We start from the raw sequence: 26,431 nt of genomic DNA, 5'->3' as shown, positions 1-26,431 counted from the left end.
TTAGAAAACGCAATGAGGTGAAGCCCGGCACTGGTGGGAAGGAGGAGGAAGCAGCGGGCATGGGGGAGGAAGCCTCTATTGAGAAGATGCTGGGCACTGGCCCCCACCCCGCAGTAGGGCAGCAGCCTAGGTGAAGAGGCGGACCGTGCCGTCTGCCCCTGAGGAGAAGACCCACGGCTGCGTGGGGTGGAAGGCCACATCCAGCACACCCAGGTCCCGCGTCAGCACATGCCCCTTCAGCACCTTGACTGGCACGAGGAGTGGGTTCTGCAGCAGATCACTGTGGAAGAGAAGGACTCAGGACACAGCTGGACACAAGAGCCTACGGGGAGCCAGACAAGGGTCAACACTCACTTGTACACCATGCCATGGCAGACGATGATGCTGCCGTCGTCTGAGCCGGACGCAAAGAGAGGGTATCGGGGATGGAAGGCCACAGCCCGCAGAGCTTTCCTGTGGTGCCTGGGGGAAGATGGGACTGCTAGCAGGTGCAGGCTGGAGGGGACCTGCCGCCCCACTGCCTGCCGTGCCCCTCACCTCAGCACTTTGTACGGCTTGGTGGAGAGGTCCAGGTCGAACCACACCAGCTTACTGTCATAGCTGCCACAGATGATGTTGTCACCTAGGGACCAGAGCAGCAACAGGACGTGTGCCCAGTGCGCCTATGGTGCACTCCCCAGCCCCACCGCAGGGACGTGTTCCTCACCTGCAGGGTGTACAGCCAGGCTGGACACCCACTTGCAGTTGGGCATCAGCTTTTTGGTGAGCTCCTGGCGCAACAGGTGGTAGACGCGGACACTGCGCTGAGAAGCCACAAACAGGAAAGGCCGAGTGGGGTGGAAGGCCACGCGCTGCACCTGCCCGTGGCTACGGCGGAATGGGCTCTGGCTGCGACGTCGGCTTAGCTGGTGAATCAGCACCTGGGTATGGCCTGGGGTGGCCAGCACCACGGCCAGGTAGTCCCCACGCCCGTGCCAGGTCACCTGCGTCACTGGCTGTGAAAGAACATGAGGCTGGCTTGTTGGCTGGGGCAAGCCCATCCCCCGCCCTCCCCCCACACACCTTATCGTGACAGATGCGCAGCCGCAGGCCCCTCGGGTGCTCCTCCTCCAGGGCCTCCACCCAGCGTGCAGGCTGCAAGGCAGGCTCCTCTGGTGGGGTGAAGGAGCTCAGCAGCTGGTCGGTGCTGCCTGCCAGCAGCCGGTCCCCCAAGGCTGGGTTCAGAAGCAGTACTGCATCATCCCTACAGGGTCAGAGGCAGCCCCTCAGCACAGTGTTCCCCCCCGTACCCTCCCCCCACATGAAGAGCCCTCCAGGACCCACACTTACACGGCCGCAGCCACCAAGCAGATGCTGGGGTTGGGGTTCCAGGCAACACTCCTCACCACACCCCCCACAGGCACAGTCTTCATGCAGCGGGCAGTGGCTACCTCCCAGAGCCGCAGCGAACCATCATCTGAGCCTGGATAGAGCAGGGAAGATGCTCAGTGCCTGCTCCACCCAACCGGCCTCCAAGCACAGGGCTGACCATCCCCCGCCCCAGGCCTACCTGAAACCAGCCACTGGCCCCCTGGGGAGACACTGAGGCAGCGGACAAGGTCACTGTGGCCCCGGTAGACCTGCAGAGGAGAAGCGACAGTGAGGAGACAGATGCCAGGGTGCTGGCCACACACACACACACACACACACACACACACACACACACACACCACCCCCGGCCCTACTCACCAGGGCCTGGCACGTGGGGAAAGGCTGCAGGTCCCTTGGCCGTGGCAGTCTGGGGATGAGGTCTTCAGGGTCCACATTCACCTGGGGGCAGGAGAGCAGTTGGTCACTGTGGCTGGCCCCGGCCCCGCCCCAGTGCCCCTGGGCATGCCACCCCACATACCCTCATCTTCCGCTGACGTGGGCATAGGTACAGATCAAGACAGCGCTCAAAGCGCTCCTGGATAAAACGGCCATATGCAGGGACGGCCCGCAGGCTGGGGAACTTCCGTGGCAGGAAATTGAGCTTCCTCTCTCCAGGCTCCTGCTGTGCCCAGGCCAAGCGCTGTGGAGACCGACCGGCAGGTGGGGTGAGCGGGGAGGAGAGCACCCCAAGCCCAGACCCCACCCCCCCAGACACACCTCCTCCTCAGTGGGCAGATACTCGGGAGGGGGGTTGTAGGACTCGGCGTGGCCAGGCAGGGCCAGCTTGGGGGCAGGCACATGCATCTTGTGGCGTCCCAGCACAGCGTTGGGGTCCTCTTGTGCCCACAAGTCGTAGAATCTGGGGGTAGGGTCTCGGGGCCGGCGAGGCTGGATCCAGCCCATCTTGATGGCATGCACCATGCGAGACACCTACATGGGGAGCCTCAGGTCAGGACAGAGCACAGGGCCTCACCCTGCCTGGGGGACAGGCCTCACCCTGCCTGGGGGCAGGCGGCTCCCACCTTCTCTTTCTCCACCAGGGACGGGATGAAGCTGCGTTTGTCGGCAGGTCGGTTGGTCACTGGGTGGATCATGATGTCCCCGCTGAAGAAGTCCACAGCCGGCTAGGGAGACAGGTGTGGTGTCCAGGCAGGGGCCCAGCCCAGCTCCAGGTCCCCAGGGCCAGCTGTCCCAACCTACCTCATAAGGGTTGAAGCTCACATCCCCAAACTGGCCTCGCTGTAGCCGCTGCACCAGGGCCACCTGCTCATCCGTCAGCCGCAGGTCATGCCCTGTCATCCTGTCCTTCACCGTGCGCCTGGGGGACGGCCAGTTAGAGCCAAAGCCCTTGCTTCCAGACACTCCCCAGGCCCCACCCAGAGGCCCACTGACCAGAAGTCAGGATCGTCCATCTTATCCAGAAACTGGTCCAGCTCATCCCGGGTCCGCAGGGGCTTATAGATGCGCCTGCCATCCAGGTCATAGCCCACATGCGGGAAGTCCTCGTACCACTCAAGAGGCACATTGCCCACTGTGTTCCGGATGTCCTGTAGCCGGGGCCACCATGTCAGCACCTGTCCCACCATGCTCGCCCTCCCTCCCTCCCTGTAAGCCACCCTGGGTTTAGAGAGAGAGAGCAAGAGCAAAGGGACCGGCCTCAAGCACCTGAGTCTGGCAGACCCCACATGTGCCCTTTCCCTGGCCCTAGGGTCTGACGTGGCACAGCAGCCGGCGCTGCCGCCCCCCCAGGCCTCTGAGGCCCACAGCCGCACCTTCACATTTTCCACTGAAGTGGTGCCAGCCCTGGCCTCCCCCTCGTCAGATTCCTTGGCCAGGGCTCTGGGCAGCCACAGACAGGGATGACCTCATCGCCCATGGGCTCCCTCCCCTGGCAGGGGCCTTAGGCCAAAATGGGTAGCTAGAGACAGGGATCAGGGGGAGACCCCTCCCCACCCACTCCACAAGGTGACAGAAGTCACTGCACTCTACTCTACAGGTAGCTGGGGACCTCCCTGCCCCTGCTGGCCCTGCCCCCTCCCTCCTTCGGTGGGCAGAGCAGCCACATTCCTGGACTCACATTCCTGGTTTCGGCCCCTGCCAGCTACCACCCTCACTCCTCCAGACCGAGGACTGTTGCCCAGGCAGCCGCTTCCTGCAACAGTAGCCATGGGGGGAGGGGCCCAGACAAGACTTGAGTACAGCTGGGTGCTCAAGGCCCTTCTGCAGCAGGACAGGACCTCTTGGGCCCTCAGCCCCTCTCAGCAGGCCTGACCAGGCCCTCTCCTTGGGCCCTGTGGTCCCATGGGGTAAGAGGTCTCCAGCACCCCCCACATCTACACAGTCAGCCTGTCGTCCTCCACCGTGGGCCTGGGGGACGGGATGGCCATCCCCAGTTGGAGGGGCCCTAGAAGGAGCTGGTCTCATCTGGGTATGCTCTGGTGTTGAGGAGGCTCCAGAAGCACCAGGCAGGGGAAAGGGGGGGGCAGCAGTGGTCTAGGATAAAGAGAGGATGCTGGCAGAAGGCACAGACCTGGAGCAGACAGGTGCAGGGCACAGACTGTGCCACCCCACACACAAGTCTTTGGGCAGCAACTGCTGGGGCTAACTTCTGGCCCTTCTACGCTCCTGTGGCTGGCACACAGCTGGGCGCAGAAGGCCATGTGCAAGCAGGAGGAACAAGGAGGCCAGGGCATCTGGGTAAACCAGGGCAGGCAGAGGGAAAGCCTGCTTGCTCATGGGTTCCCCCTGAGCACCAAGAGGGAAGGGCAGGCACGGAGTTCCTGAGGGGTCCAGTAGCACCTGGGGCTTCCACTTCGCCTGCATCCCAGAGCCAGAAAGATGCTCCAAGGCAAGGTGGGGGGGGAGGCCGCCACGAGATGGCAGGAAGGGGCGCAGAGCCCGCCCCCCCGCCCCCCCCGCCCCCCCCCAGGCAGCCCAGCCTCACTTGATGGCCGGGCCTGGACGGGCTGGGGCTGGGGCTGGGCCTGGGAGGAGGAGGCCGCGCGGGGGAGGGGCCGGCCGGTGCTATAAAGGCGCAACTCGCAGCCCTGCTCCAGCCAGGACGCACGTGTGCGCGCGGCGCCCGGCAGCCGCCACCGCGGGGCGCAGCCGAGACCCGCGCCTCGCCCGGCCGGTGGCCCGCGAGGCCCGTGGCCGCCGCAGGAGCCGGCATGAGCGGCGCACGGCGGAGCTGACGCCGGCCCCCGGCCCGTGTCCTTCACCATGCTACGCTCGGCACCGCCGGGCCGCTACCTGTACCCCGAGGTGAGCCCGCTGTCTGAGGATGAGGACCGCGGCAGCGAGAGCTCGGGCTCGGACGAGAAGCCCTGCCGCGTGCATGCGGCGCGCTGCGGCCTCCAGGGCGCCCGGCGGCGGGCCGTGGGCCGGCGGGCCGGGGGTGGTGGGCCGGGGCCCGGGGGGCGGCCGGGTCGCGAGCCCCGGCAGCGGCACACGGCGAACGCGCGCGAGCGGGACCGCACCAACAGCGTGAACACGGCCTTCACCGCGCTGCGCACGCTCATCCCCACCGAACCCGCCGACCGCAAGCTCTCCAAGATCGAGACGCTGCGCCTGGCCTCCAGCTATATCTCACACCTGGGCAACGTGCTGCTGGTGGGCGAGGCCTGCGGCGATGGGCAGCCGTGCCACTCCGGACCCACCTTCTTCCATGCGGCGCGCACCGGCAGCCCCCCACCCCCGCCGCCTCCGCCGCCGCCGCCTCCGCCGCCAGCCCGAGATGGCGAGAATGCGCAGCCCAAACAGATCTGCACCTTCTGCCTCAGCAACCAGAGAAAGTTGGTGAGCAGGGCCCCAGCGCCAGGGGGCCCACCTCACCCCTCCACCCACCTGCCTTACAGAGAGCCAGGCTGGGCAGCACTCCCCAGCAGGGCACAGACAGGACATCAGCCACCCAAGCTGGGCCCCAGGGAGGGACCAACACATGGAAGCTGCCTTGGGGAAGGAAGGGCTGTTTTTCTCTTGGGGCCTCTTCCTAGGAGTCTGGCTCTGGCTGGAATAGGTCATCAGGATCTGCAGATGTAGGGCCAGGAGGTAGGGATGGCTAGAAGGGGTCACTCTAGGGCAGGGAGCCCAGGGGGAAAGCTGGGTGAACACCAACCTGGGAGATGCTGAGGATTTCTCAGCAAGTTGAGAAAGGAAGTACATATGAGCCCTGCCCTCCAGCAAAAGGGCAGCAATAAGGCACTTTTCTGAAGGGAACCCCTGGGGTCCAGCTATCACCACTCCTTAGCCCCTGCAGCCCACCACCCACCCCCAGGGCTCAGTGAGCACCTGCTGCCCCTCCCCCTGACCCGTAGGAGGCAGAAGGCAGAGGCCACAAGGGACATGGGTCTGGGGGTGAGGGCCAGGCTCTGGGAGATGCTGGCCAGCCTTGATTTACAGCTCCAGCCCAGCTTGGTGGCACCGGAAAAGCAGGGTGAGCAGGGAGAAAATACAACGACTTTTCCCAATCCCCATTTCCTCTCCAGACAGCACGCGCGAGCTCCTGGGGCCTGAACATCTGGGAAATTTAATTTTACAGTTTCGGCTGTGCAGCAGCATACGCCCCTCCCCAAAATGCACGGGGCAGGGGGGGGGCGGGGGGAAGCCAGGAAGGGGGTGCCTTAGCACTGGCCATCTGAGACAGCACCCAGCAGGAAGCCAGAGAGGCCAGGGCTGGCACTGGGTGACACAGGGCCTCTGCCCTGGCCCTGACACCCCTCCTTCCCTCTGCAGAGCAAGGACCGAGACAGAAAAACGGCAATTCGGAGTTAGGAGGAGGGCCCGAGCAGCCAGGGCAGATGCCTGGCGAAGGTGGATGTCAGCGGGGAGGCCCAGAGCCCCAGCTTGGACCTGACCTGGGCATGGGCCCAGAGAGCACCCACCAGGCCAGACCCGCCCCTGGTTGTGAGCAGGGCCAACGGACAGATGGACAGACAGGCAGCGGCCTGACTTTGAGTAGCTCAGCACTCGCCCGGCCACTGGAACTTTCCATGCTGGCTCCCTACCTGGGCTAAGTGTTGGCATCCTGCATCTCTGATGTGATAATATAAAGTGTGGAAATTTTGTATAATTAAAAAATGGAACACTACCTTCCAAATACGGAGGCAGACTATCCTCTTGAAAGGTTCTGAACTCGCGCCATGCGCCCTCAGCTGAGCCTGCACTCCTGCCCCTGGAGCTCCCCATCTTTCCCTGCCTGAGGCGCCCCAGTTCCCTGAGAAGCCCCGGCTTCTAGGACTAGACTGAGGCAGTCTCGCAGAGGCACCCAATAAGAGTCTCCTATTGGGAGACTGTGGGGTGGGGCTGAGGACAGGCCAGAGGAGAGGGACCCAGGAGGGAGCAAGCCCACTGCCCTGCAGGGACAGCAGGACATGCGCAGTGTGGGGCCTTAAGGCTGGCTTATAGATAGGCGGCTTGGCCAAACAGTACTCCTCAGAGTGGACATAGGGTTGGCCTGATAGCAGCCAGGTGACAGCCACATAAGTGCCACACTGGGGCCCACAGCCTGCCAGGGCCACCCTGCTCTCCTGCCTCTGTAAGCTGTCATTGGGCCATAAGGTACCCTGCCCGGAGCAGCACACTGAAGGAGGACTCCTGGATATCTACCACTCTCCCACCCAACTTCCTGAAAGACCCCACTGGGCTCCTGCCCAGCAGGCCAACTGTTACAGTCTTACAGGGGACAATTTAGTTTAGTGGCAGAGCTCTGTGGGCAGAGTAGAGAAGAAAGGCCAGGCAGTCCCATGCAGACCACCTTCCCCACTGATGCGGGCAGCCAGCAGCCTGACTTCTGGCCGGGTGGTAGGTAAGGGTGCCAGGTGCAAGAGGCTGGTGTCCCAGGATGCTCCTCAGACCCTTGCCCTCCTGGCCTTCAGCACAGGCACTGCTGTGCCCCTGCCCTGGGGAGCCCAGGTGCTGAAGCCCTGGGCACCATCACAGGGCAGGGCCAGAGCTGCCCCTCCTCTGTATGATGGGCTCCAGGGAACATGGAGCAGGAAGCAGTGGTGTAATTTTGTAGGAAATTCTCAAAGCCAGAGCCATTACGGATGGGGGGTGGGCTGTGTCCAATGTGATAGAAATATAACAGGATAAAAAGTCTCAGCGGCAGGTTTCATTCAGAGAGAAACCCAACCCCAAATTTCCTCCCCTTAATCCTGCAGGAGCCCACAGCTGGCCAGAGGGGGGAGGAGAGGGCACATTTGCTGCAGAAACCCCTGCCTGCCCAGGGAAGCCAGGCCCGGGGGACCAGGGGTGCAGCTGGGGGCTGAGGGAGGTTCTTTCCCTCCCATGTGTTCTCCGTGCAGCACCCTGCCCAGCCGCCCTCCCACACAACAAGATCACTGTATGATGCTGGGCAGAGTGCAGGGCATGACCTGGCAAGAGGTGCCAGTCCCCGCTGCAGGTCCCGGGAGCACTGCAGCTTGCCTCCCCTCACACACAGATCTGGGCCAGGCAGGGGTGCAGACAGCCACCTCTGGTTGGAGTGGCCTGGGCAGTGTCGGGGATAAACCAGAGGATATGCACTGCAGAGAGCGCTGAGGGAAAGTCCCCAGAGACCAAACCAGGGGGACAAGAGGGAAAGCCCCCCAGAGACCAAACCAGGGGCACAAGGGGGCACAGCCCTGGAGAGCAGAGACTGCCAGCCTACACAGCAGGCGAGACTGGAGACTGTGTAGGCAGCCAGGGGCTGGAGCAATGGGGGCTTGATGGCTGGCACCAGTGGGCACCCCACAGCCTGAGCCAAGTACAGGAGGAGGGCCAGCCGAGGCAGGAAGACCTGGCACAGCACAAGGACAGGGAGTGCAGGCATGGGGTCTGAGCAAGACTGAGTGGAGGGCTATGGCTGGGGGGTTAAGCAGGGCCAGGTGGAAGGGGACAGGGACAGCAACAGGCCTTGGGTTGGAAGGATCTCCAGGGGCCCAGATAGTCAGGGTGCGGCACGCGCCCGGCCAAGGCCTCTGTTGTGGGGCCTGACTCCGGCAGCGGCTGCAGCTTGGCCAACCTCAGGTCTGGGCAGCCGGCCCGGCTGCTCCCCAAGCTGCACCGGTAGCAGCAGCCGAGGGGCTGGCCCAACAGCCAGCAGGAGGAAGGGAGGGGTTGGGAGGAACACTCCATCACCCTCCACCACTCCAGATTCAACCCAGACCGGGGGTGGCGGGGGCCTCCCCAGCCTGTGGCCCCACACGAGTCCCACAGCACAGCCGGCTGCTAAAGGATGGCAGGTGCTCCCTGCCCACCTCGGACCCTGTCTCCCTTCCAGAGTCTGGCCTTGCCCTCCACCAAGCTGGGGGGCTGTAGGACGAGGATGCAGGGCTCCTTCTGCATGTGCCCCACAGAGGCAGCTGGCAAGGACGGGAGGCCCCTGCAAGCAAAGCTGAGCTGGAAACGCTTGGTCCGGCGTCGGCTGTCAGCTCCCCGTCCCCAGCCTGGGGAACGAGCCGCTGGCAGCACCACATGATTCATCACCAGGCTGCCTGCGCCCCAGACCAGCCACCCCGCCCTGCTCAGCACCTGCAGGCTGCCAGGAAACACATGTGACCCCTCTGGGTCAGGCACCACACTACAAGACCCCAGCCCAGGCTGGCCTAGGCACAGACAGACACAAGCCCAGGGCTTTCCTTGGGGGCAACATAGCCCCAAAGACAGGCCTGTGGAATAGGGCTGGGCAGGGGTCCCCCTACCCCAGACTGCACCGGACACGGCAGCAACTAGCTGATGTGTCGGCTGGGACTTTTCCGCTCTCGATGAGCCCTATCCCCTCCCCCTCCCCAAAGTGGCTGCAGCTGTCAGGACCGCAGATTGGAACTGCAGGTATGGGGCTGGCCCGCTGCCCACCTCCCTCCCGTGTCTGTCTGCGAGAGAGGAAGCCGGCCCACCTCTGGAATCCTTCACTCTCTCCTCGTTCCGCCTCTCCCACCTGTCCCTCGGGAGCTCGGGGTCAGCAGCCTTGCTCAGTCTCTCTCTTCCCCTGGCCCCTCTCCGATTACAATGCGGGTAGTGTTCAGTGCTCACTCAGCTCCCCCTGCACAAAACGCCCGCCTCGGAGCTTACGGCCTTCCTGTGCCTCTGCTGCTGCCTCCCCCTCCCAAGGTGTCTTATCTCTGTCAAAGTGCTCAGGGCCTGCGGGCGGCCATGAGCTCTCTCACCTGCAGCACTGACCCCATGAAGGTTCCAGCAGGGACGCTGGGCCATAGAGCCCACACCAGAGGCCTTCGCGACAGACCAGAGGGAAGACAACCTCTTCCTGACCCAAGTCCAAACCCGTCAAGGGAACCCAGAAGGGGCTGGGGCCAGCAGGAGGAGCCACCTTCCCACCTCCTGTCAGACTGCCCCACAGTCTGTGCCCAGACACCCTGGCCTCCCTCTTCCTCCCACCATCTGCTGGCCCATCCCTCAGTCATCAGGCACATGTGGCCCCACTGCCCAGATTCCCACTAGGGAGTGGGGACAGTGAGCCACACATGGGTTTGCAAGGTAGGGAGAAGCACCCCTCACCTAGAGGGTGCCCCAGGCCCAGACAGCCTGGCCCTCTCCCAGAGCTAGACAGGTCCCGTGGGTGCTCCTGTGCCACACACCCCTAGTCTGGACAGCAGATGCATCCCAGGTGTTTCTGCAGGAATGCTGGGGTCGGGGACATGGGCTCAGGCCGTCCTTATATATCTTCGTGAGCTGAGGGGCATATTCAGAGATACAGTGCTGCTTCTAGCTCCCCACCTGCTCAGCCCACTCCCTGGCTCTAGGCCTCTGAATCTCCTCTGGAAAACCCTAACCCTGAGCACCCCCAGATACACAGAGCTCCAGCAGCCCGCTTCCTGGATGGGCCCTTGCCCTAAGCCCCAGCACCCTCACCCTCACCCTCCAACACCCGGCTCCGCTCCACAGGCCTGCTCTCCAGATGTCCTCCTCAAGAGCCTGCACCAACACCACCACTCTGTGGGGACTGCTGTCAAGAAACTGGCCCTGCCTGAGTCCAGTGTGGTGGGCCAGGGCTTTCACCCCCACCAAGCCCAGCACAAGCCAGGATGCAGTTCTAAAGGTCAACTCTGCAGTTCTAAAGGTCACTGCAGGAACCCTGGAGAGAGTGCTCAGTACCAGGGGAAGCTGGCTTCCACCATCTACCCCTCGTCACTGACCACCCCTGAAATGGCAATCCTCAGCCAGCAGGGGTACTAGGACACAAAGGGAACCACCAGGCTGAGGGCAAGAGTGGGAGCTGGCAGTCTTGTCTCCCTGGCCCAGGACACTCAAAGCCACATACGTACACCCATGCCCTGGGCTGCTGGTGGTGCCCCTGGGTTGGCATCAGTGGGCTGATGCCCACCAGCAACCCCATTCAGAGGCAGGCATACAGAGTGGCCCTGGGTGAACGGCCGCCAGGGCAGTCTGCAGGCTCGGGTGCCCTCCACAAACAGAGCAGGGAGGGCCACTCACTAGCTCACTCACTGGAAACCTGAGCCGACAGGCTCCCCTTGCCAGCAGCAACGAAAGCAAGAAAGCAAGCAAGCGCCAGAGTACGTGGGGCGGTGGCCAGGACGCAGGCGGGCGGGGGCGGCCCCGAAGGAGCAGGAGGCCGCCAGCACTGGAGGCAGCTGCCGTTTCAGTAGCTGGGAGAAGCCATTAACGGTGTTTGGCGAGAGAGCAGAGAGGATCGCGGGTTCTGGATGCAGACATGCGGGGCGCGTCCCTGCGGGATCCCGAAGCTACAGCCCAGGCAGAGCCAGGGGTGCTGGGGAGCCAGGCAGGGCTGCGACCCAGCCCCCAGCCCCAGGTCCACCAGAGGGTTCTAGTGGATGGTCCCAGGCCAGTGCCAGTGGGGAATGGATGGGTAAACTAGTGCGGGGCATGGCTCCTCCCAGCCAGGGCCTCCAACCCCTCCTCCCAGCCAGGCTTCCTAGACAAACAGGGCCACAGGCCTGCTGGACAGGAAAAGACTGGAGGCTCCTCCACCAGGAGGCCCAGCCTCAGTTTCTCCCAGTGGTTGACATGCAGAGAAAGAAAGGACGAAACCAGGCCATCTGCCCGAACTCTACCCCAGCCCCCTTCCCAGGGGTCCCGACGCTGGATGAGATCACGTCTACAGAACCCGGGTGCTGTGGGGAGGGGTGAGGTGGCTGTGCGGGGGTGGGGCGGCGCAGTGCAGCGGCTCCTCAGGGGCTCCCCCACGCCAGGACCCCCGCCAGGAGAAGCAACTCATCCAGGGGCTCCCCCCCCCTCCTGCCTGCACTCAGCCCACACTCCAGGCAGCCTGGCTGTGAATCTGGGGGAGGGAAGCGGAGGCCCAGTGAACAGGACCAGGAATCTGCTCCACACTTAGCCAAGTCAGTGGGGCCGGTGGTCCAGCAACTCCGAGGCTGAGGCAGGAGGGCTGCAAGTTGGAGGCCCATCTCCACAACTTACTAAGACCCTGTCTCAAAATAAAATAAAAAAGAACTGGAGGATGGAGCTGGTGGTAGAGCACCTCTGGGTTTGACCGCCAGTAAGTGTCCCAAGGGGAGGGATGTTCCTGAAGGGGGCCCTGGCAGATGCCAGGAGTCAGAGGACCCAGAAGCGAGACCCAGGGAGTGGGCAGGGAAGAAGTGGGGAGGGATAGTCAGGTGGCACGTCCAGCCCCAGCAACAGCCATGCAGGCCTCCCTCACACAGTGTGGCTGCCAGCCCTCTCCATGCCTGCTGAGGCCTCTGCTCCTGGGGGACCCTATGCTCCCGTCCAGAGCCCTCTAGAGTTCTGGTGATAGGACTCACTTACCTGGCCAGTGCTGCCAGGTACCTGTGGCTGGCTGGGGACTGGGGATGCCCTGGGATCCTGCTATTACCAGCCCACTCTGAGGACACTGTCAAGAGAAGGGGCCACCCACTGGGAGTCCAAGCAGGGGCTAACCTCAGCAGCAGGCTGCAGCCCTCGTGGGTCCTAGCCAACTAGAGCATGGCCACGCAGAGCACAGGCCTCTGGTGCAGAGCTGCAGTGCGCAGCTTGGAGCGGGTCAGGCTCTCCTCACCTGGCCTGGCCCTGAGCCAGGCACGGCCATCCACAGCCCACCTGCAGCACCCTGCTCTGCTGAATGAGGAGGCCAGGTGCACCATGGGATGAGGCTGGCTCCTCAGGCACAGAGGCGGTGCATCTGTCTGGGCCCGGCATAGCTCCTGAAAGCTGAGCTCTGCCGCCCCCTCGAGCCACTGGCCGGCTGTGCTGGCAGAAGCTCAGGTGGGCAGGCGTCTCTGCTCCGGCGCTGTCACTCACACTGACACATGCGATAGTCATCACCGGAGGAAGCAGCCCCCGCAGTCCAGAGCTTCCTCAAGGCACAGTAGGGGCCACCCAACCCTTCTGCAGTGGTACTGGACAGGTCCTGGACAGGCCAGGTGAGGCACGCCCCCTGTGGGTAGGCAGGGGCAGGCAGGGGTAGGCAGGCCCGGTTGAGGTCCTGCCCAGTTCTGGAAGGCCCTCCCCTGGCCTCTGCACTCCATTTACAATCATCATTGATTTCTCAAAATACCAAATATAAAAAAGTAGCCGACAGGATGTGGCTGCCGACAGCCAGAGCCCCCTGGGGGAGGGGAGGCAGGCAGGGAGCTGCGCCGCGCGGCCCCTTCTCCAAGTACACCCGCTGCTCCGGCCAGGAAACCAATTTATTTTGTTTTGTCTCTGTTCTCTGAACGCGCAGCAGAGACGGGATTGGGCCGGCGGCCAAGGCTCCTGCAGACACTGCCAAGAGAGCACAGGATGGGGGAGGAAGCCCAGCCATGGAGGGGCGCGTGTCCCCCCCAGACCCTGGGGACCGCTCCTAACAGGCAGGCAGGAAGAGCTCCTGAGGAGGAGGGCCTGTCCCTGCAGGCCTCACACCAAAACCCCCAGGCACAGAGGAGGCTCTAGGCTCACTTTCTGGAACTCCCCACAGGGCTACCGCCCTGCCTGTGGCCAGGCCACACCAGGGAGGGCACTGGCTGCCAGCCCCACCACCTCTGGGCTCAGCGCTCCCCAGAGCTGCCAGACTCTCCTGGCCCTGGTCTCCTGGACACAGCCCGTCGTCTCTCGAGCTCCCACTGACCCCAACTGGCACCACACTGACCTCTACCCTTGAAATTCTGTGGGAGAAACAAGCAGACTTCCCTGCCTCTCCTGAGAGCCCCTGGAACTCCATCAGAGGTCAAAGGCGGTGGCCCAGTCACAACAGCCACCAGGGAAGGGAGGGCCAGAGCCAGGTGCTGCCCTCAGCCCTGCCACTCCTGTGACCCAACCCCTGGGAGTTGGGGTCTGTGCTCAAGCCATGTCCTGGCCCCTCCACACCCAAGTGGAGAAGAAGCACAGCCCTCAGGAAGCACCAGCACCCTGAGGCACATGTGCCCAGGAGTCACAGGGCCTGTCTACAGGACAAGGCTGGGGCTGCTGAGCCACATCCAACCCTCCTCTCCCATCCCCTGCCATGACACATTTGTAATCATCGGTCTTGGACCCCAAAATCACTCTTCCAGATGGGGGTAGGGCCCAAGCCAGGACGCCCACACAGCCCAGCAGCCTCATCAGGCCCTGGATTCCTGTGCCCCAGGCAGCACCACCCACCTGTGGGAATGCCTCAACAGACCCCAGGGTCACCCTGGCCTGAAACCTAGCGCCCACTCTGATCATGGTGCAAGCCATCCCACGCCCCCCCCACCGCCATGGTAGGAGAGCAAGTCCGAGCCCTACCTCCTCATCAGAGCTGTCTTCCGCATACTCGTCCCTGCATGACACTCCGGCCATCTCTGTCATCAGGCAAGGGGCGTGAGACTGCAGAGAAAGGGGAAGAGTGTTACTTCAGGAGGCACAAGATGTCCTCTAACATCAGGCAGCCCTAGTCCCTGGGAAGATCTGCACCCAAGGCCGAGGCCTGGGACATCAGCCACAGGAAGCCCTTTGCCCCAGTCTCTGAGCAGCTCCACCTGGCCCTCGACCTCAGTGCAGAATGGAGGCCACCCAGTTCCCAGTGGCTCTCTCGGGACCTGAGCTGCCATGGCTAGCGACAGGGGTCTTCCCTGGTCCTCTTTCAAGGCTGGTCCAGTCCACACCCTCTTGTAGCCCACAGAGGAGCTGACACCAGGTACCTGACTAGGAAAGGAGCACGTCTCCCAGAGCAGTTGGCAGCAAGGCTTCACTCCCATCTGTCCCCTCCCTCCAAAACCTGCTGCAGGGCCCCTGTCACATCTGCCCCATGTTGGCCCCCACTGGGCCCAGATCCAGCAGAGGAGGTTGCTGGAGGGGCAAAGCCACCACTGGGGGCAACGGTCAGAGGGGGCACAAGGTGTTACATGCCTTTGACCTGCACATGGGCCATAGGCAGCCCACTCCTCAGGGTGAGACCCTTGCCTCTAGGCAGTCTGGCCACTGCCAGGAGCTGCTAAGAGCCATGTTCAATTGTGCCAAGGGCCCAGAGAGGTTCCCCAAATCCTCAGAATGCCTGGAGCTCCGGTAAGGGCCAGCTGTGTGCCCCCCCAAGGCACCCTCCCCACCCACCATGTCCACGACCCCAGGCTGACCCCATCCCACTGGGTCAGAGAGTGGGCGCCACAGAGGATTCACACCCTAACCTGGAAAACAGATTCACCGCAACCGAGGAGGCGATGGCTCCAGTCAGATCGGGTTTACTGGAGGATCCAGGACTAATGGGGAAAACAGGCCCACCTCTCACCCCTGGGGGCAGTAAAGTGCTCAGAGCAGGAACCCCTGTGCGCGGGCGCCCCCCACCCGGAGCCCCTCTCCCTCCTGCCAGGGCAGGAGCCAAAGGCCTGGCTCTTCCCTTGCCTGTTTTTTCCCTCAATATAAAGAAAGATGGGAGACTAAGTTTTTTTCCAGGCCAGGAACAAGGCAGGATTCAGTTTCCACATCTCCCCACCTCCAACTTCCCTGCTGCCTGCTGAAAGTGGGTCAGCACTGACTGGCATGGGACACAGGGTGGGTGAGTCCTAAGCTCCTGCCTCGGCCCAGAACACACCCCCCAACAGACTGGCGTGGAGCAGGGCCCACACACTCAGAGGCAGCATCTGGTAGGCCACCTCCAGGGCCAGCAGACCCCTGGATGGGGGCAGTCAGACACCAACCTCAGTCAGCATGCATGCATCTACAGCTCTGGCCTCAGGCCAGGACCCAGGTGTCTCAAATCTCTTTCCAGGGGCCCTCTGGGCCCAAGGTACCCTGCCAAGCACCACACCCCCATGAGTCCCAATGGCAATGCCCCAAAGCCTCCAGAGTCCTGTAGGAGACCATAAGCTTATCATCTGTCACTGTGTGTTACTATTGCCAAGCTGGGAAAAGCTAGATCACAAGTACAGCATTATAGGCACACCAGGGGAACCTGGCACTGGCAAGCCCTCAGCAAAGAGAGGGGTGCCTCAGTGGAAGAACTTCCAGGGCACACAGGGTTCCAAGGAACAGCATTCCCGCTCAACTCAATGGCTGCAGGGCACCTGGTTTCCACCAGATGGCAGCATCGATGTACATGACAGCCTTGGGCCCAGCTCCCAAAGGATCGGCACTGGGGCCACCTGAACAGGGGTCACCCTGAATAGCAGATTTAGGAAAGCCTCATCCAATTGAATTTTGGAGACAGTTGGGCATTGAACACCTTTTTCTAACTTAAATTTTAAGAAAAAGACTGCTAAAATATCCAAAACACAAATGGAATGTAGGTGTGACCTGCTTACAGCAGTCTGTCTTCTCTGGAACAGGGGACCCTAAGCAGCCTGGATGTCTGCATCCCTCACTCTCAGGTGAAAACACCAGGTGGCAAGGTCTGCCCAGACCCACGCAGTTAGCTGACCACAGGCCGCAAACACCCACCTGAGGACAGGGTCATCCCTGTCTTGAGCTGCCCTGAAGGAGATCACAGGCAAGATTGACTCCAGGGACCTCAGCCAGTCAAAGGAACATGGAATTCTGTGGTAAGCTCTCCAGATGAGGGGACAGAGATCTGAAGCCAGGAATCCCACACAGGCACCTCCTAGTGGGTGAAGCAGTGTACAGCTTCAAACTCTAACTGCTACCTGCAGCCCCGTAAGAGGCCCAGCGGCCAGAGGGACAGAGGATGGGGTGGAAAAACCCAAAGACCTTGGGGGGCAGCATGGTGTGCACAATAGGAACAGAGGCAGAGCAGGACTGAAGGACCAGTGGACAGGGAGCCACACCCACCTAGGGGCCACCGGGCATCAGCAACTGGGAGCAAAGCAGCTGGAGCCCAGGAGGGAGCATGGAGTGGCAAAGAGGGGCACGGAAGGCTGACCACAGGGCAGGCTGCACTAGGATCAAGCAGCAGGCCAGGAAGACATCCAGAAGGAGCTAGCGGGGCGCACCTGGACCAAGGAGCAGCAGTGTGGGTGCCTAGGAGGCCCACGAGAGGTGATTCCCATCCTGGATTCCGGGTGGCTGCCCAGCCTTAGGGCTAAGAATGCATCACGAGGACCAAAAAGAGGGACTGGAGTAAGCCATGACAGCCTGGGACGACCTCAAGTGAACAAGCTTCCTGTTGTCGGGGCAGCAGCTCTTCTGTCCAGCATCAGTGCCACTACCAGCCAGGTGAGCAGGGAGGTCCCTCCGTATTCTGGGAAGCAGGCCTGGGACAGCCAAGCCAGACCTTGTTCTCAGCACTCCTTCCCTGTGGCATCCACATCTCCAGAGGCACAAGGCAGCACTGCTGCTGCACACCCAGGTCAACGTGAGGCACAGCACGTCCCTAACATCGTCGGGCAAAGGTCAAATCTAGAATGTTGCTGGTAACACAAAGACCCTATGCTGCCAGGTGCAGTGGCACATGCCTGCAATTCCAGTGTCTCCGGAGGTTGAAACAGGAGGATCGTGAGTTCAAAGCCAGCCTCAGCAATGGTGAGGTGCTTAGCAACTCAGTGAGACCCTGGGTTCAATCCCCAGTACCAAAAAAAAAAAAAAAAAAAAGGACCCTATGCACAAGGTAGACGAAAAGAACGCAATACCTGCAGGCCCCTGTGCTGGACAACACAGGATTCCCGGGGCACTGCCCACATCAGCCTCAGTGGTTGGACACAGATGGAAAGGGTCAATATCATAGAGTTCTGTACACATGGCCCAATCCGTGGGAAAGATGGAGAAACAGATATGCCACTACCAGCCAGGTGAGCAAGGAGGTCCAGTAATTTCTTTAAAAACATACTCGGAAACCAGTATGGTTTTAAAGAAATTAAGTCAGAACAAAGCATGATGGCACATGCCTGAAAACCCAGCTACCTTGGAGGCTGAGAAGAGAGGATCCCAAGTTCAAGGTCAGACAAGGGGAGAGGGTAACACCCAGTCTCATTAAAAGAAGAGAATTCTTCAGAGGAGACCAAAAGAACAGTCACACATGGGATGGAAAATGTCTTTGTTTTTCAGGGAGAAGGAAAGAGTCTTAGAAGGGCCCGAAATCGGCAGGCTTGCTGCCCTGAAAAGCAGCAGGCCATGCACGCCTCACAAACACCAGGGAAAGTGCCTGCCCTGCACTCCTGTCCCCCAGACCTGAACAGAGAGTGACCCCCACTCACACCAGCCTCACTTGGATGAGATCCTGGGACTGGCCCAGAGTTCACATACCTGTGTCATGAGGGTCTGGTGTGTCTGGGGGAGGAGAGTACTTGCACACTGTGGGAATATGGTTTTGGACATTTTATTCATATTTTTGTGGTGCTGGGAACTAAACCTAGGAGCTTACACATGTATGCAAGCACCCTGTCACTGAACCACATCCCCAGCCCTTCTTTATTTTTTATTTCAAGACAGGTTCTCACTAAGTTGCTGAGGCTGGCCTTGAACTTGCAGTCCTCCTGCCTCAGCCTCTAAGTTGCTGGTATTACAGGTGTGTGCCATCACGCCCAGCTACTGTGGCTATTTAAAAACAAGACTACAAACCTTTATTTTCTTCTCATCAAGAGTCCCCTTGTCCAAATCTGGAGGGGCCTGTGGCTGCTTTACCCATCAAAGGGAGGCACGCCCAGACTGACAGTGTGTGATCTGGGCACAGGACATAAAAGCTCTGTAGCCCTGCCCAGTGTCCTGGACCACTCACCTCAGACCCTTGAGCCACTCTGTGAAGAGTGATTGCTGGGAGAGAGAGGGACAAACAGAGATGTCCAGTGGGTACCAGCATTCAGGGCCAGCCCAGACACTAGTGAAGAGGCCCCTCTATCCTCACCCAGGACCCCACCATCACCAAGCCCCAGAAGACATAGACAGTCGGAGTCACCACCTTCCTAAGGTGAAATGCACTGCTCCTGGTGAGCTCCAGAACCCAGAGAGGCCCTGATGCCGAGCACTGGGAGGGTGAGGAAACAGCCTGAGAACTCAATGGTGGGAGAAGCCAGGACAAGAGCACGGACAGAGGCAGGACATTCCTTCCAGTCTGGACACTGGGCCCCATGCACAGCTCTGGCATATACCCAGGCCCTTCCTATCTGAGATGCACTCCATCAACTAGCTGGGGAAAACCCTGGGTGGCCTGGTCCCAACCCTGGGGAGCTAGGGCCCTCATACCATCTTTCATCAGAGGGCATCAACACCTGGACACTAGAGCCCACAGGGACACCTCAGCCAGTCCAAGATTCACATGGCCTCTGCATCACCTCCTGGAAGCTACCACCCCCAGAGTGATGCTGAGATCCCAATCACCCCTCCTGCCCAAAGTGGCATCAAGTCCAGATACAGACAAAACTCTGCTCAAATGAATGGAGAGATGCTTCTTACATACCAGGACCAGGACCAGGCCCTTACTCACATTCTGGAATACAGCAAGCAAGGTAAGTGGGTGGAACTGGGACTCTTGCACAAAGAAATAAGAAGACAAAAGACAGCAAAAAACCAACACTAAAAAGACAAAGCTACGGAACAACCAAAGCCAAGCACAATAAGAAAAAAATGGGTCAGATGGGCACAAAGGGGAAGAAATGGCTATAAGCTGACCAATCACATCAGGAATGAGGAGGAGGCACGGGTCAGGGGTAGCTCAGAGGCAGAGAGCTCTTGCCCAGCATGCACAAGACCTTGGGATCAAATACCCAGCAAGAAAATAAAAGTAAAGAAAGGAAAGACAGCAAAGGCATCATGACAGGTTAAGTCCTCTTAACCATGAGTCCAGAAAGGATTGCAAAGCCTCTCCCTGAGCTGCTGGCAGAGGGTGGGGACAAATGTGCTGGCAGGGTGGCAGTGGAAAGCACCAAGCTGTTTATAGGAACCAGGCCTGGCAGCACAGGGAGCATGAAGCAGGGTTTCCTAGGAGAGCCTTGAATGAGGGGCTGAGGGTGCCCTGGGAACTGGGACACAGGCACCACATCAACAGGGTGGAGAGGGACAGGAACAGGGGACAGGGTCATCAGTTCTGAGGGGACCTAGATGGATGAGGCTGGATGTTGCGTTCCACAACTAAGCACTCAAGGTCACTCCAGTGAACTGGACTGCATGAAATAATCACACAGAGATAGAAAAATACCTTTTTCTTGGGGTCCTGTGATAGCTGCTCTGATATTAAGGATATGTGGAAAGAGAAAGAGAGAGAGAGAGAGAGAGAGAGAGAGAGAGAGAGAGAGAGGAGCTTGTGCTGAACTCTTTTATAGGGAAGTAGATATTCAAATGAGGCAAAGGATAGGATTACAAAGGAACAGGTGAGTGTAGCCCAATCCCCACGGGTGAGGCCTACACCTGAAGACCTGCTTTGCTATCCAAGGAGGGACAACGCCCAAGTCACCATGAAATGTAGTGATTGGTCAAAGCCCTGTGCTTGAGAACTGGAAGGCGTGGTCATTCAGAGCAGCTCCCTACAGCTGGATACAGTGGCCACTCAGGGAGAAGGCAAAGGGTCCAATCACTGCACGGGGGACCATGGGAGCAAGCTGACATTTAATGAGATGACATCATTAAATGAGGAGCACAACAAATCTGCCTGTCCACTCAGTAGTGAACAGGTTACCCACACCACAACTACACACAAAGCCAAACAACAAAGCCCACTGCCTGTAGGCAGGCTGCACCCACAGTGTCGCAGGCCTCCTTGAACATGCTGGACCCTGAAAACCCAGCTCCTCCAGGGACAGGGAGGGAGACACCACACCTGTCCCCCTTTGCAGGCCCACGACCACCCCTCATTCCCACCCACCTCTCAGCCCTGAAACACTGCGATCCTCCTCATCTGAGCCCTCCTGGCATCAGGTAGGTGAGGGGTTTGGCATGGTGACCCCAACCCTGCTGCACCTCCCAGGCCACCATGGCAGGAGATTCCCAGTAACAGGGGGGCAGCAATGCCTTGTTACTGAAAGAACACTGAAGTCTGGGGTAACCTGGTCCAGTGACAGGTAACAGACAGCAAGGGCTCTTGGTCCAGCATCTCAGGCCAAAGTGACAACAGGGCTGAGTGTGGCTTTCCTGACATCATACACAGGTCCATGTGAGTATGTGTGCTGCTGGGCCAATCCAGCCAAGGTAAGGAGATGGGAGGTGCTTCTGGGATCAAGGCACCAAACTATTTTTCAGGAGAAAGCCTAGAAGAGGAGAGGGGAGCAGGCCTGTTTTCTGCCTCACAGAGTGCTCTCCTCATCCTGCAGAGCCCCACTTAAGACAAGGAGGACTCACAAGACCACACCAGGCACCCGTGAGCCTGAGTTCCCATTAAAGAACCAGACCACCTAGCAGAGGCAGGGCAGGGGCTACGAAGTGCTATTGGCACAGTTCCCCACAGTTACCAGGGTGGAAAAACAAGAATTCTAGAAACTGCTTCACGGAGGGTTTGGCATGAGGACTTGGGCAGTGGAGAACCTCTGAGGCAGGTGGTGTGATAAGTGACAAGCTGCTCCTGTGGTAGGTGAAGGCAGGCTAGCAGACCCCCCCAAAGGGCCCTGACTCAGTGGAACACCCCCAACATGGCAGGTGTAGCATCTTTAGGGGTGGCAGACGGCTGGGGACAAGACACCAATGCAGAGCGTGTCAGGATGCCAAGGGAAACATGGGGGTACCTAGAGAGGCCAAGCTCAGGGCTGGGGCTGGGGCTCAGTGGCAGAGCGCTTGCCTAGCATGTGCGAGGCCCTAGGTTCACTCCTCAGCACCACATAAAAAAAGCAAATAAATAAAAGTATTATGTCCAACTACAACTAAAAACTAAATATTAAACAGAGAGAGAGAGAGAGAGACAGAGAGAAAGCCAAGCTCATGGGAAGCTGAGAACACTCAAGAGGCAGTACTAGCAGGGTCTCCACCTACACAGCTGGCAAGAGAAAGGGACTCACAACATCCAGAAGGACAGGGGACAGGGAGCGGGAACAGGTTGGCCAGGTGAAGGCATACATAGCTTTTGTGGAGTGGAAGAAAAAGGGGGAAATGGGAGGGATTTCCACTGAGGCATGGAAGCATCCCCCCACCTCTTCAATTCACTCCCATGGCCTGAAAAAATTCAAATCTAGGGACAAGGATCACATTTCAGCACTGAAAATATTCTAATAGAGCCTGATTATAGTCCCCATATAAGAAAACATATAGAAGATAGAAGTATATAAGAAGACAGAAAAAACACACTGGAAATAAGAGCACTCAGCTGGGCAGGTCCCATGGCTAGGCATAGCCAGGTAGGGCAGATCTGAGGACTGCCCCTTCCTTCAATCCCCACCTGGTCTGAGCATGGCAACTCAAGTCCAGCAAAGCAGCCCGCAGCTGAGATAGCCCTCTGGAGGCAGAAGGACAGAGCCATCCTTGGAGACAGGTGAGGACTGCCACAGGATGGAGCAGATGCCCAGTTACCTCCAGGCAGAGGAATCTAAGCAGAGAGCCCCGTGGGGTGAGTACTGCTTCCAGGTCAGATCCAAAGCTCCAAGAATCAGAGATGCCCAGGGACGCACCAAGGCCTCATAAAAGCAGAATCTTCCAGTAAGACTCCACCAGACACCCTCCTGTACCTTCAAGATACTTGTACAGGTCATTGCAAGGACTTTAACAAAAGGTAGACTTTAAATATTTAAACATAAATGTTCTTAATTTTAAAATGGGAAAAAAAGCCCAGGAAGATATATGTGAACTATTAACCAATTATCAATACAGAACAAGGGCACTGAAGGGGTGTTCAAACTTCACTGAATAGTACTGATCTGATATCCAAATCTTTTTCAAGAAAGGTCTATTTTTACAACTAAAAAAGGTACACCTGTGGGCTGTGGCTGTGGCAAGAGCTGTGGCAAGCTTAGTGGCAAAGCGCTTGCCTTGCACATGTGAGGCACTAGGTTCAATGCTCAGTGCCACATAAAAATAAACAAATAAAATAAAGGCATTCTATTCACCTACAAGTACAAAAAAAAAAAAAAAAAAAAAAAAAGAAAGAAAAGGTACAACTGTTCAAAGTCAAGTTCAAAGACAGCCTCAGCAGTTTAGTGAGGCCCTAAGCAGTGAGACCCTACCTCAAAATAAAAAATAAAAAGGGTTGGGGATGTAGCTCAGTGGCAAAATGTCCCTGGGTCCAAACTCTGGTACCAAAAAGGGGAAGAAAAAGAAAAAATAAAATAAAATAAAAAAATGGCTGGGTGGGGACTGCGGATATAGCCCCAGTAACTAAGGAAACTGAGGCAGGAGAAACACAAGTTCAAGGCCAGCCTCAGCAACTCAGCAAGACCCTGAAAGCACAGTGGTAAAGTGCCCCTGGGCTCAATCTCTCATATCAAAAATTTAAAAAACTGAAAGAGTGGCCCATAACCTTAGAAATCAAGTTCAGCATAGTGAACACATCCTCTCTGTGCATATCAAAGTTATAATTATAGCCTAAATAAGGTTTATATCTGGCTTTAAAACTTTTTTTCCTAGTAAATAAACCAACCTAACACAACACAACACAAACCATGGCTTTCTGGCTTTCTTTAGGGCAGCCAACTTTATTAGCCAAAGTCATGACTTCAGAATACCACAGCCATTCATGTATAAATGATCACCTTAGTTTCCAGGAAACTTTAAATAACTCTGGCATTTTAGTTAAAGACAAGAGTGGGTGCAACATTACCCAACACCAGTGCAACCCATGGGTCTCTGTAGCTCCTAGGCCATGTAGGGTGGCTGGGTTGGACTTCAGCCACCTTGCCCATGCCACTCAGAATTTTCCCTTGCAACCATGTCCTGCCAATGCTCCATGCAACAGAATCCCCGTCTGGGGCTCTAAGAGAAGGCCTAGCCTATAGCAAGGCTGAGAGGCAGGGTCCCATAGAGAATGGCCCAAAAATCATCTGAGGGGAGAAGACCCAGGCATATGGTTTTCAGAGTTCTCAGGAATGGCACACACACCCGGGTGCCCTTGAGCGCTGGAGTACCCTGGGCCCCAATGCCCTGGAGCCCAAATGTGGCCCAGATGCAGTGAAGGAGAGATAAGGCTTGGATTCCTCAGGGAACCCTGCAGAAGGGAGCATGATACACCCTCAGGGGGTCAATGGCCCAGCGAGTGCTTCCTCTTCTTGGCCACCTTCGCCCACACTGGGGAGCCCACGAGGGGTTCCTTGCTCACCCACCTGTGCCTGCTCCTCAGAGGTCTCCTCCTTGCTGCCCTCGCCTTCGCAACAGCTGCTTCTATCTTCCTCCTCCATGTCCTCACTACTGTCAGTGCCAGAATCTTCCAGACCTGAGAATACACTCTCCTCACTGTCAGAAAGGCCGGAATCGCTGCCATCACTGTGGTTGGGAGCAGGGTTGCACAGAAGGGACGGCTACAAGGAAGCACAAAATTAGTGACTGCTAACCCCACAGGCTCACCAAGGCAGAGACTATGCAGACCCCATGGGGCAACTGACCTAGCACTCTGCACAACAGCCTCCACCTCCACCAAACCACCCATCCAACCTGGGCCCCATCTTCTGTCTCTACACACAGCACAGCCACCTACATTTTAATCTCAGTATCTCACAAGGGAGGAATTTTTGAAGGACAACACCCCCATTTTAGAGCTCAGTTTCCACTGCATTACCCAAACCACCTTCCCTCTACTGACAGACACACTGTACCCCACCTGGCACTTAAGGCTCCACAGCTGGGAGGGCATGACCTAGGGAAGGAGCTGGGGGCCAAAGAGGATCAGAATCCCTGAGGAGAAGTCACCTCATCCAAAAATACTAGTGAAGTGGCACCCTCTTTGCTCCACAGAAAAGCCCTCTTCACCATGGCTGATTTTAGGACTGTCAGCAAAGGAGTCTGCAAAAGAGTCCAATGTAGATAAACTTCCTATTTTCATGTCGCCCTGTTTTACCTGGCCACTGGCTGGGAAGATACCAGCACTCCAGGTGCTGGACACCCCCTTACTAGTTTTTCACAAACATGTATCCTGTATAGGAGTTTGTAGAAATGTGCAAACAAGGCCTCTGGCCTTGAGCTGGGCTTCACAGAGATGTCTACATTTTTAAGATAAGTTACCAACTGGGCTCCATGGTAACAGCTGGCAGGGGGAGGAAAGAAGGGGAGAAGAAGCTCTCCCCTTCTCAGGTGTTGTCCTTTTAACTTCTCAATATATCCCAAAACAGTGAAAGAAAACGCTGCTTTTATGTGAACTTCTGCAGACTGTGAACTTCTGAGGCCCTCCCCTTACACGCTGGGTATAAAACTCTGAAATTCCCTGAACTGGAGGTTCAGGGGATTAATTGATTACAGCAAAAGCTGTGCCCTCTGAACCTGGCTGCAGCCAGATAAAACTGTTTCCTGCAGTCTTCGGTGCCTGGCCTTGTCTGTCCCTACAACACTAGGACCAACAGTTAATGGATAAATTGGAAAGTTAGTAGAAGAATAATGGAAATGAGGCAAACTTAATTATAAGCAAGCTAAACCTGTTTGCTATTGGAGCAGAACCATGGCTATTCACAGCAAAGCCCTGCTGACTGGAGACCATTTCATGCCCAACTAACATGACACACAACACACTGTGCACTGGCTTCTGAAAAAGTAGAACAAGAATTTGAAGACTCTCAGGAAGCATTTGAGGGCAGAATTCTTGAATTCACTATTTTTCTAAAAGATTACAAGCCTCATCTTATCACATTACCAACTGTGCTACAGCACACAACTGAGTTTTTTCATAGAAGAGACCTCACACACACACAATCATGAGGTATCATCAATATTCAGTTGCTACACGATTACAACAGCAAATGAAAACGGGCAAAGGGTTAGGGCTCACTGCCTCTTCAGGACCTGGAATCCAGACTGCTAGCTCAGCTGATCATGGGGAGCAGCTTCAGAACATTTCTCAGAAAAAAGGAACAGTTTAAAGGATCCAGCAAAGCAAAGTGGGCAGAGAGGCTCGGCTGTGCTCGCTTTCTACCAAACTTGATGCACTCCACAACCCTAACCGTTACAATGGGGCACTGGACTCACTGCTGACTTCCATATTCTCACGTCCACTTTTAACTTCGCAATATATCTCACAGAGTGGACAGTACCACAACTAGGTAATGTACAAAAGGCGAGTGATAGTGAAGGTGCAAGCTCAAGCCCTCCCAAAGATGGGACTCAGTTCAAGGGTTCGGAGGCTGCTCCCCTGCCAGTCTCCAGCCTGACACGGCTCCTCGATCCAGAGCTGCCCCGGGCTCCCGCGCCCCTTGGCTCAGGCTGAGATCCACTGAGACTCACACAGAGGCCCCGGCGGAACAAGTTCCGCGAGCCTCCAGGCGATCCGCAGGACAAATGGTGCCGCGCCGGGGGTGACAGGCGGCCCGGCCTCCCCAGCCGCGCCGTCTGCCACGTGCATCCCGGGCCCTCGTGACATGCGCCCGGCCACTCGGCAGTCACCTTTTCGGGCTCCGGCTCCAGTTCGCGCTCTGGCTCGGGCTCCGGACGACGCTTTCCGGGCTGCACCCTCAGCTGCTCGCGCCTGGAACCCCTCTCCCCAGCCATGCCGAGCGGCTCCGGGCTGCCGACGGACCGCCGCTTCCGGCAGCGAGCGCGCCTCGTGAGCCGCGGCCAGCCCCGCCCCTCCGACTCTGATTGGTGAGCATCGGGGACGGGGCCACCCCGCGCAGGCGCGCCGCGAGGCCTATAGCCCGGGGGGCGGGCC

The 26,431-nt window shown here is 58.4% G+C and overlaps 2 protein-coding genes across 2 annotated transcripts; one reads left to right on the top strand and one right to left on the bottom strand.

Moving 5' to 3' along the window:
• Positions 1 to 7: 7 nt before the first annotated feature.
• Bop1 (BOP1 ribosomal biogenesis factor) lies at positions 8 to 26,345 on the bottom strand. The gene is made up of 16 exons (XM_026409939.2): positions 26,167 to 26,345; positions 23,904 to 24,098; positions 14,095 to 14,175; positions 2,803 to 2,957; positions 2,611 to 2,728; positions 2,433 to 2,534; positions 2,128 to 2,340; positions 1,889 to 2,050; positions 1,729 to 1,809; positions 1,550 to 1,619; positions 1,330 to 1,462; positions 1,063 to 1,243; positions 707 to 995; positions 538 to 622; positions 355 to 462; positions 8 to 280 (listed from the first exon to the last, which is right to left on the bottom strand). Exons 1-16 carry the CDS (start codon positions 26,269 to 26,271, stop codon positions 127 to 129), a joined length of 2,232 nt encoding a protein of 743 aa, XP_026265724.1. The 5' UTR covers positions 26,272 to 26,345; the 3' UTR covers positions 8 to 126.
• Positions 3,920 to 6,500, top strand: Scx (scleraxis bHLH transcription factor). Its single transcript, XM_026409940.2, has 3 exons — positions 3,920 to 3,953; positions 4,586 to 5,208; positions 6,145 to 6,500. The coding sequence occupies exons 1-3, from the start codon at positions 3,920 to 3,922 to the stop codon at positions 6,181 to 6,183; spliced, it is 696 nt and encodes a 231-aa protein (XP_026265725.2). The 3' UTR covers positions 6,184 to 6,500.
• Positions 26,346 to 26,431: the final 86 nt, after the last annotated feature.

This window comes from Urocitellus parryii, chromosome 7 (assembly GCF_045843805.1).
Source record: "Urocitellus parryii isolate mUroPar1 chromosome 7, mUroPar1.hap1, whole genome shotgun sequence".
Lineage (NCBI taxonomy): Eukaryota > Metazoa > Chordata > Mammalia > Rodentia > Sciuridae > Urocitellus > Urocitellus parryii.
Note: the sequence above shows the minus strand (reverse complement) of the source record. Positions and strands in the feature narration are given on the sequence as shown.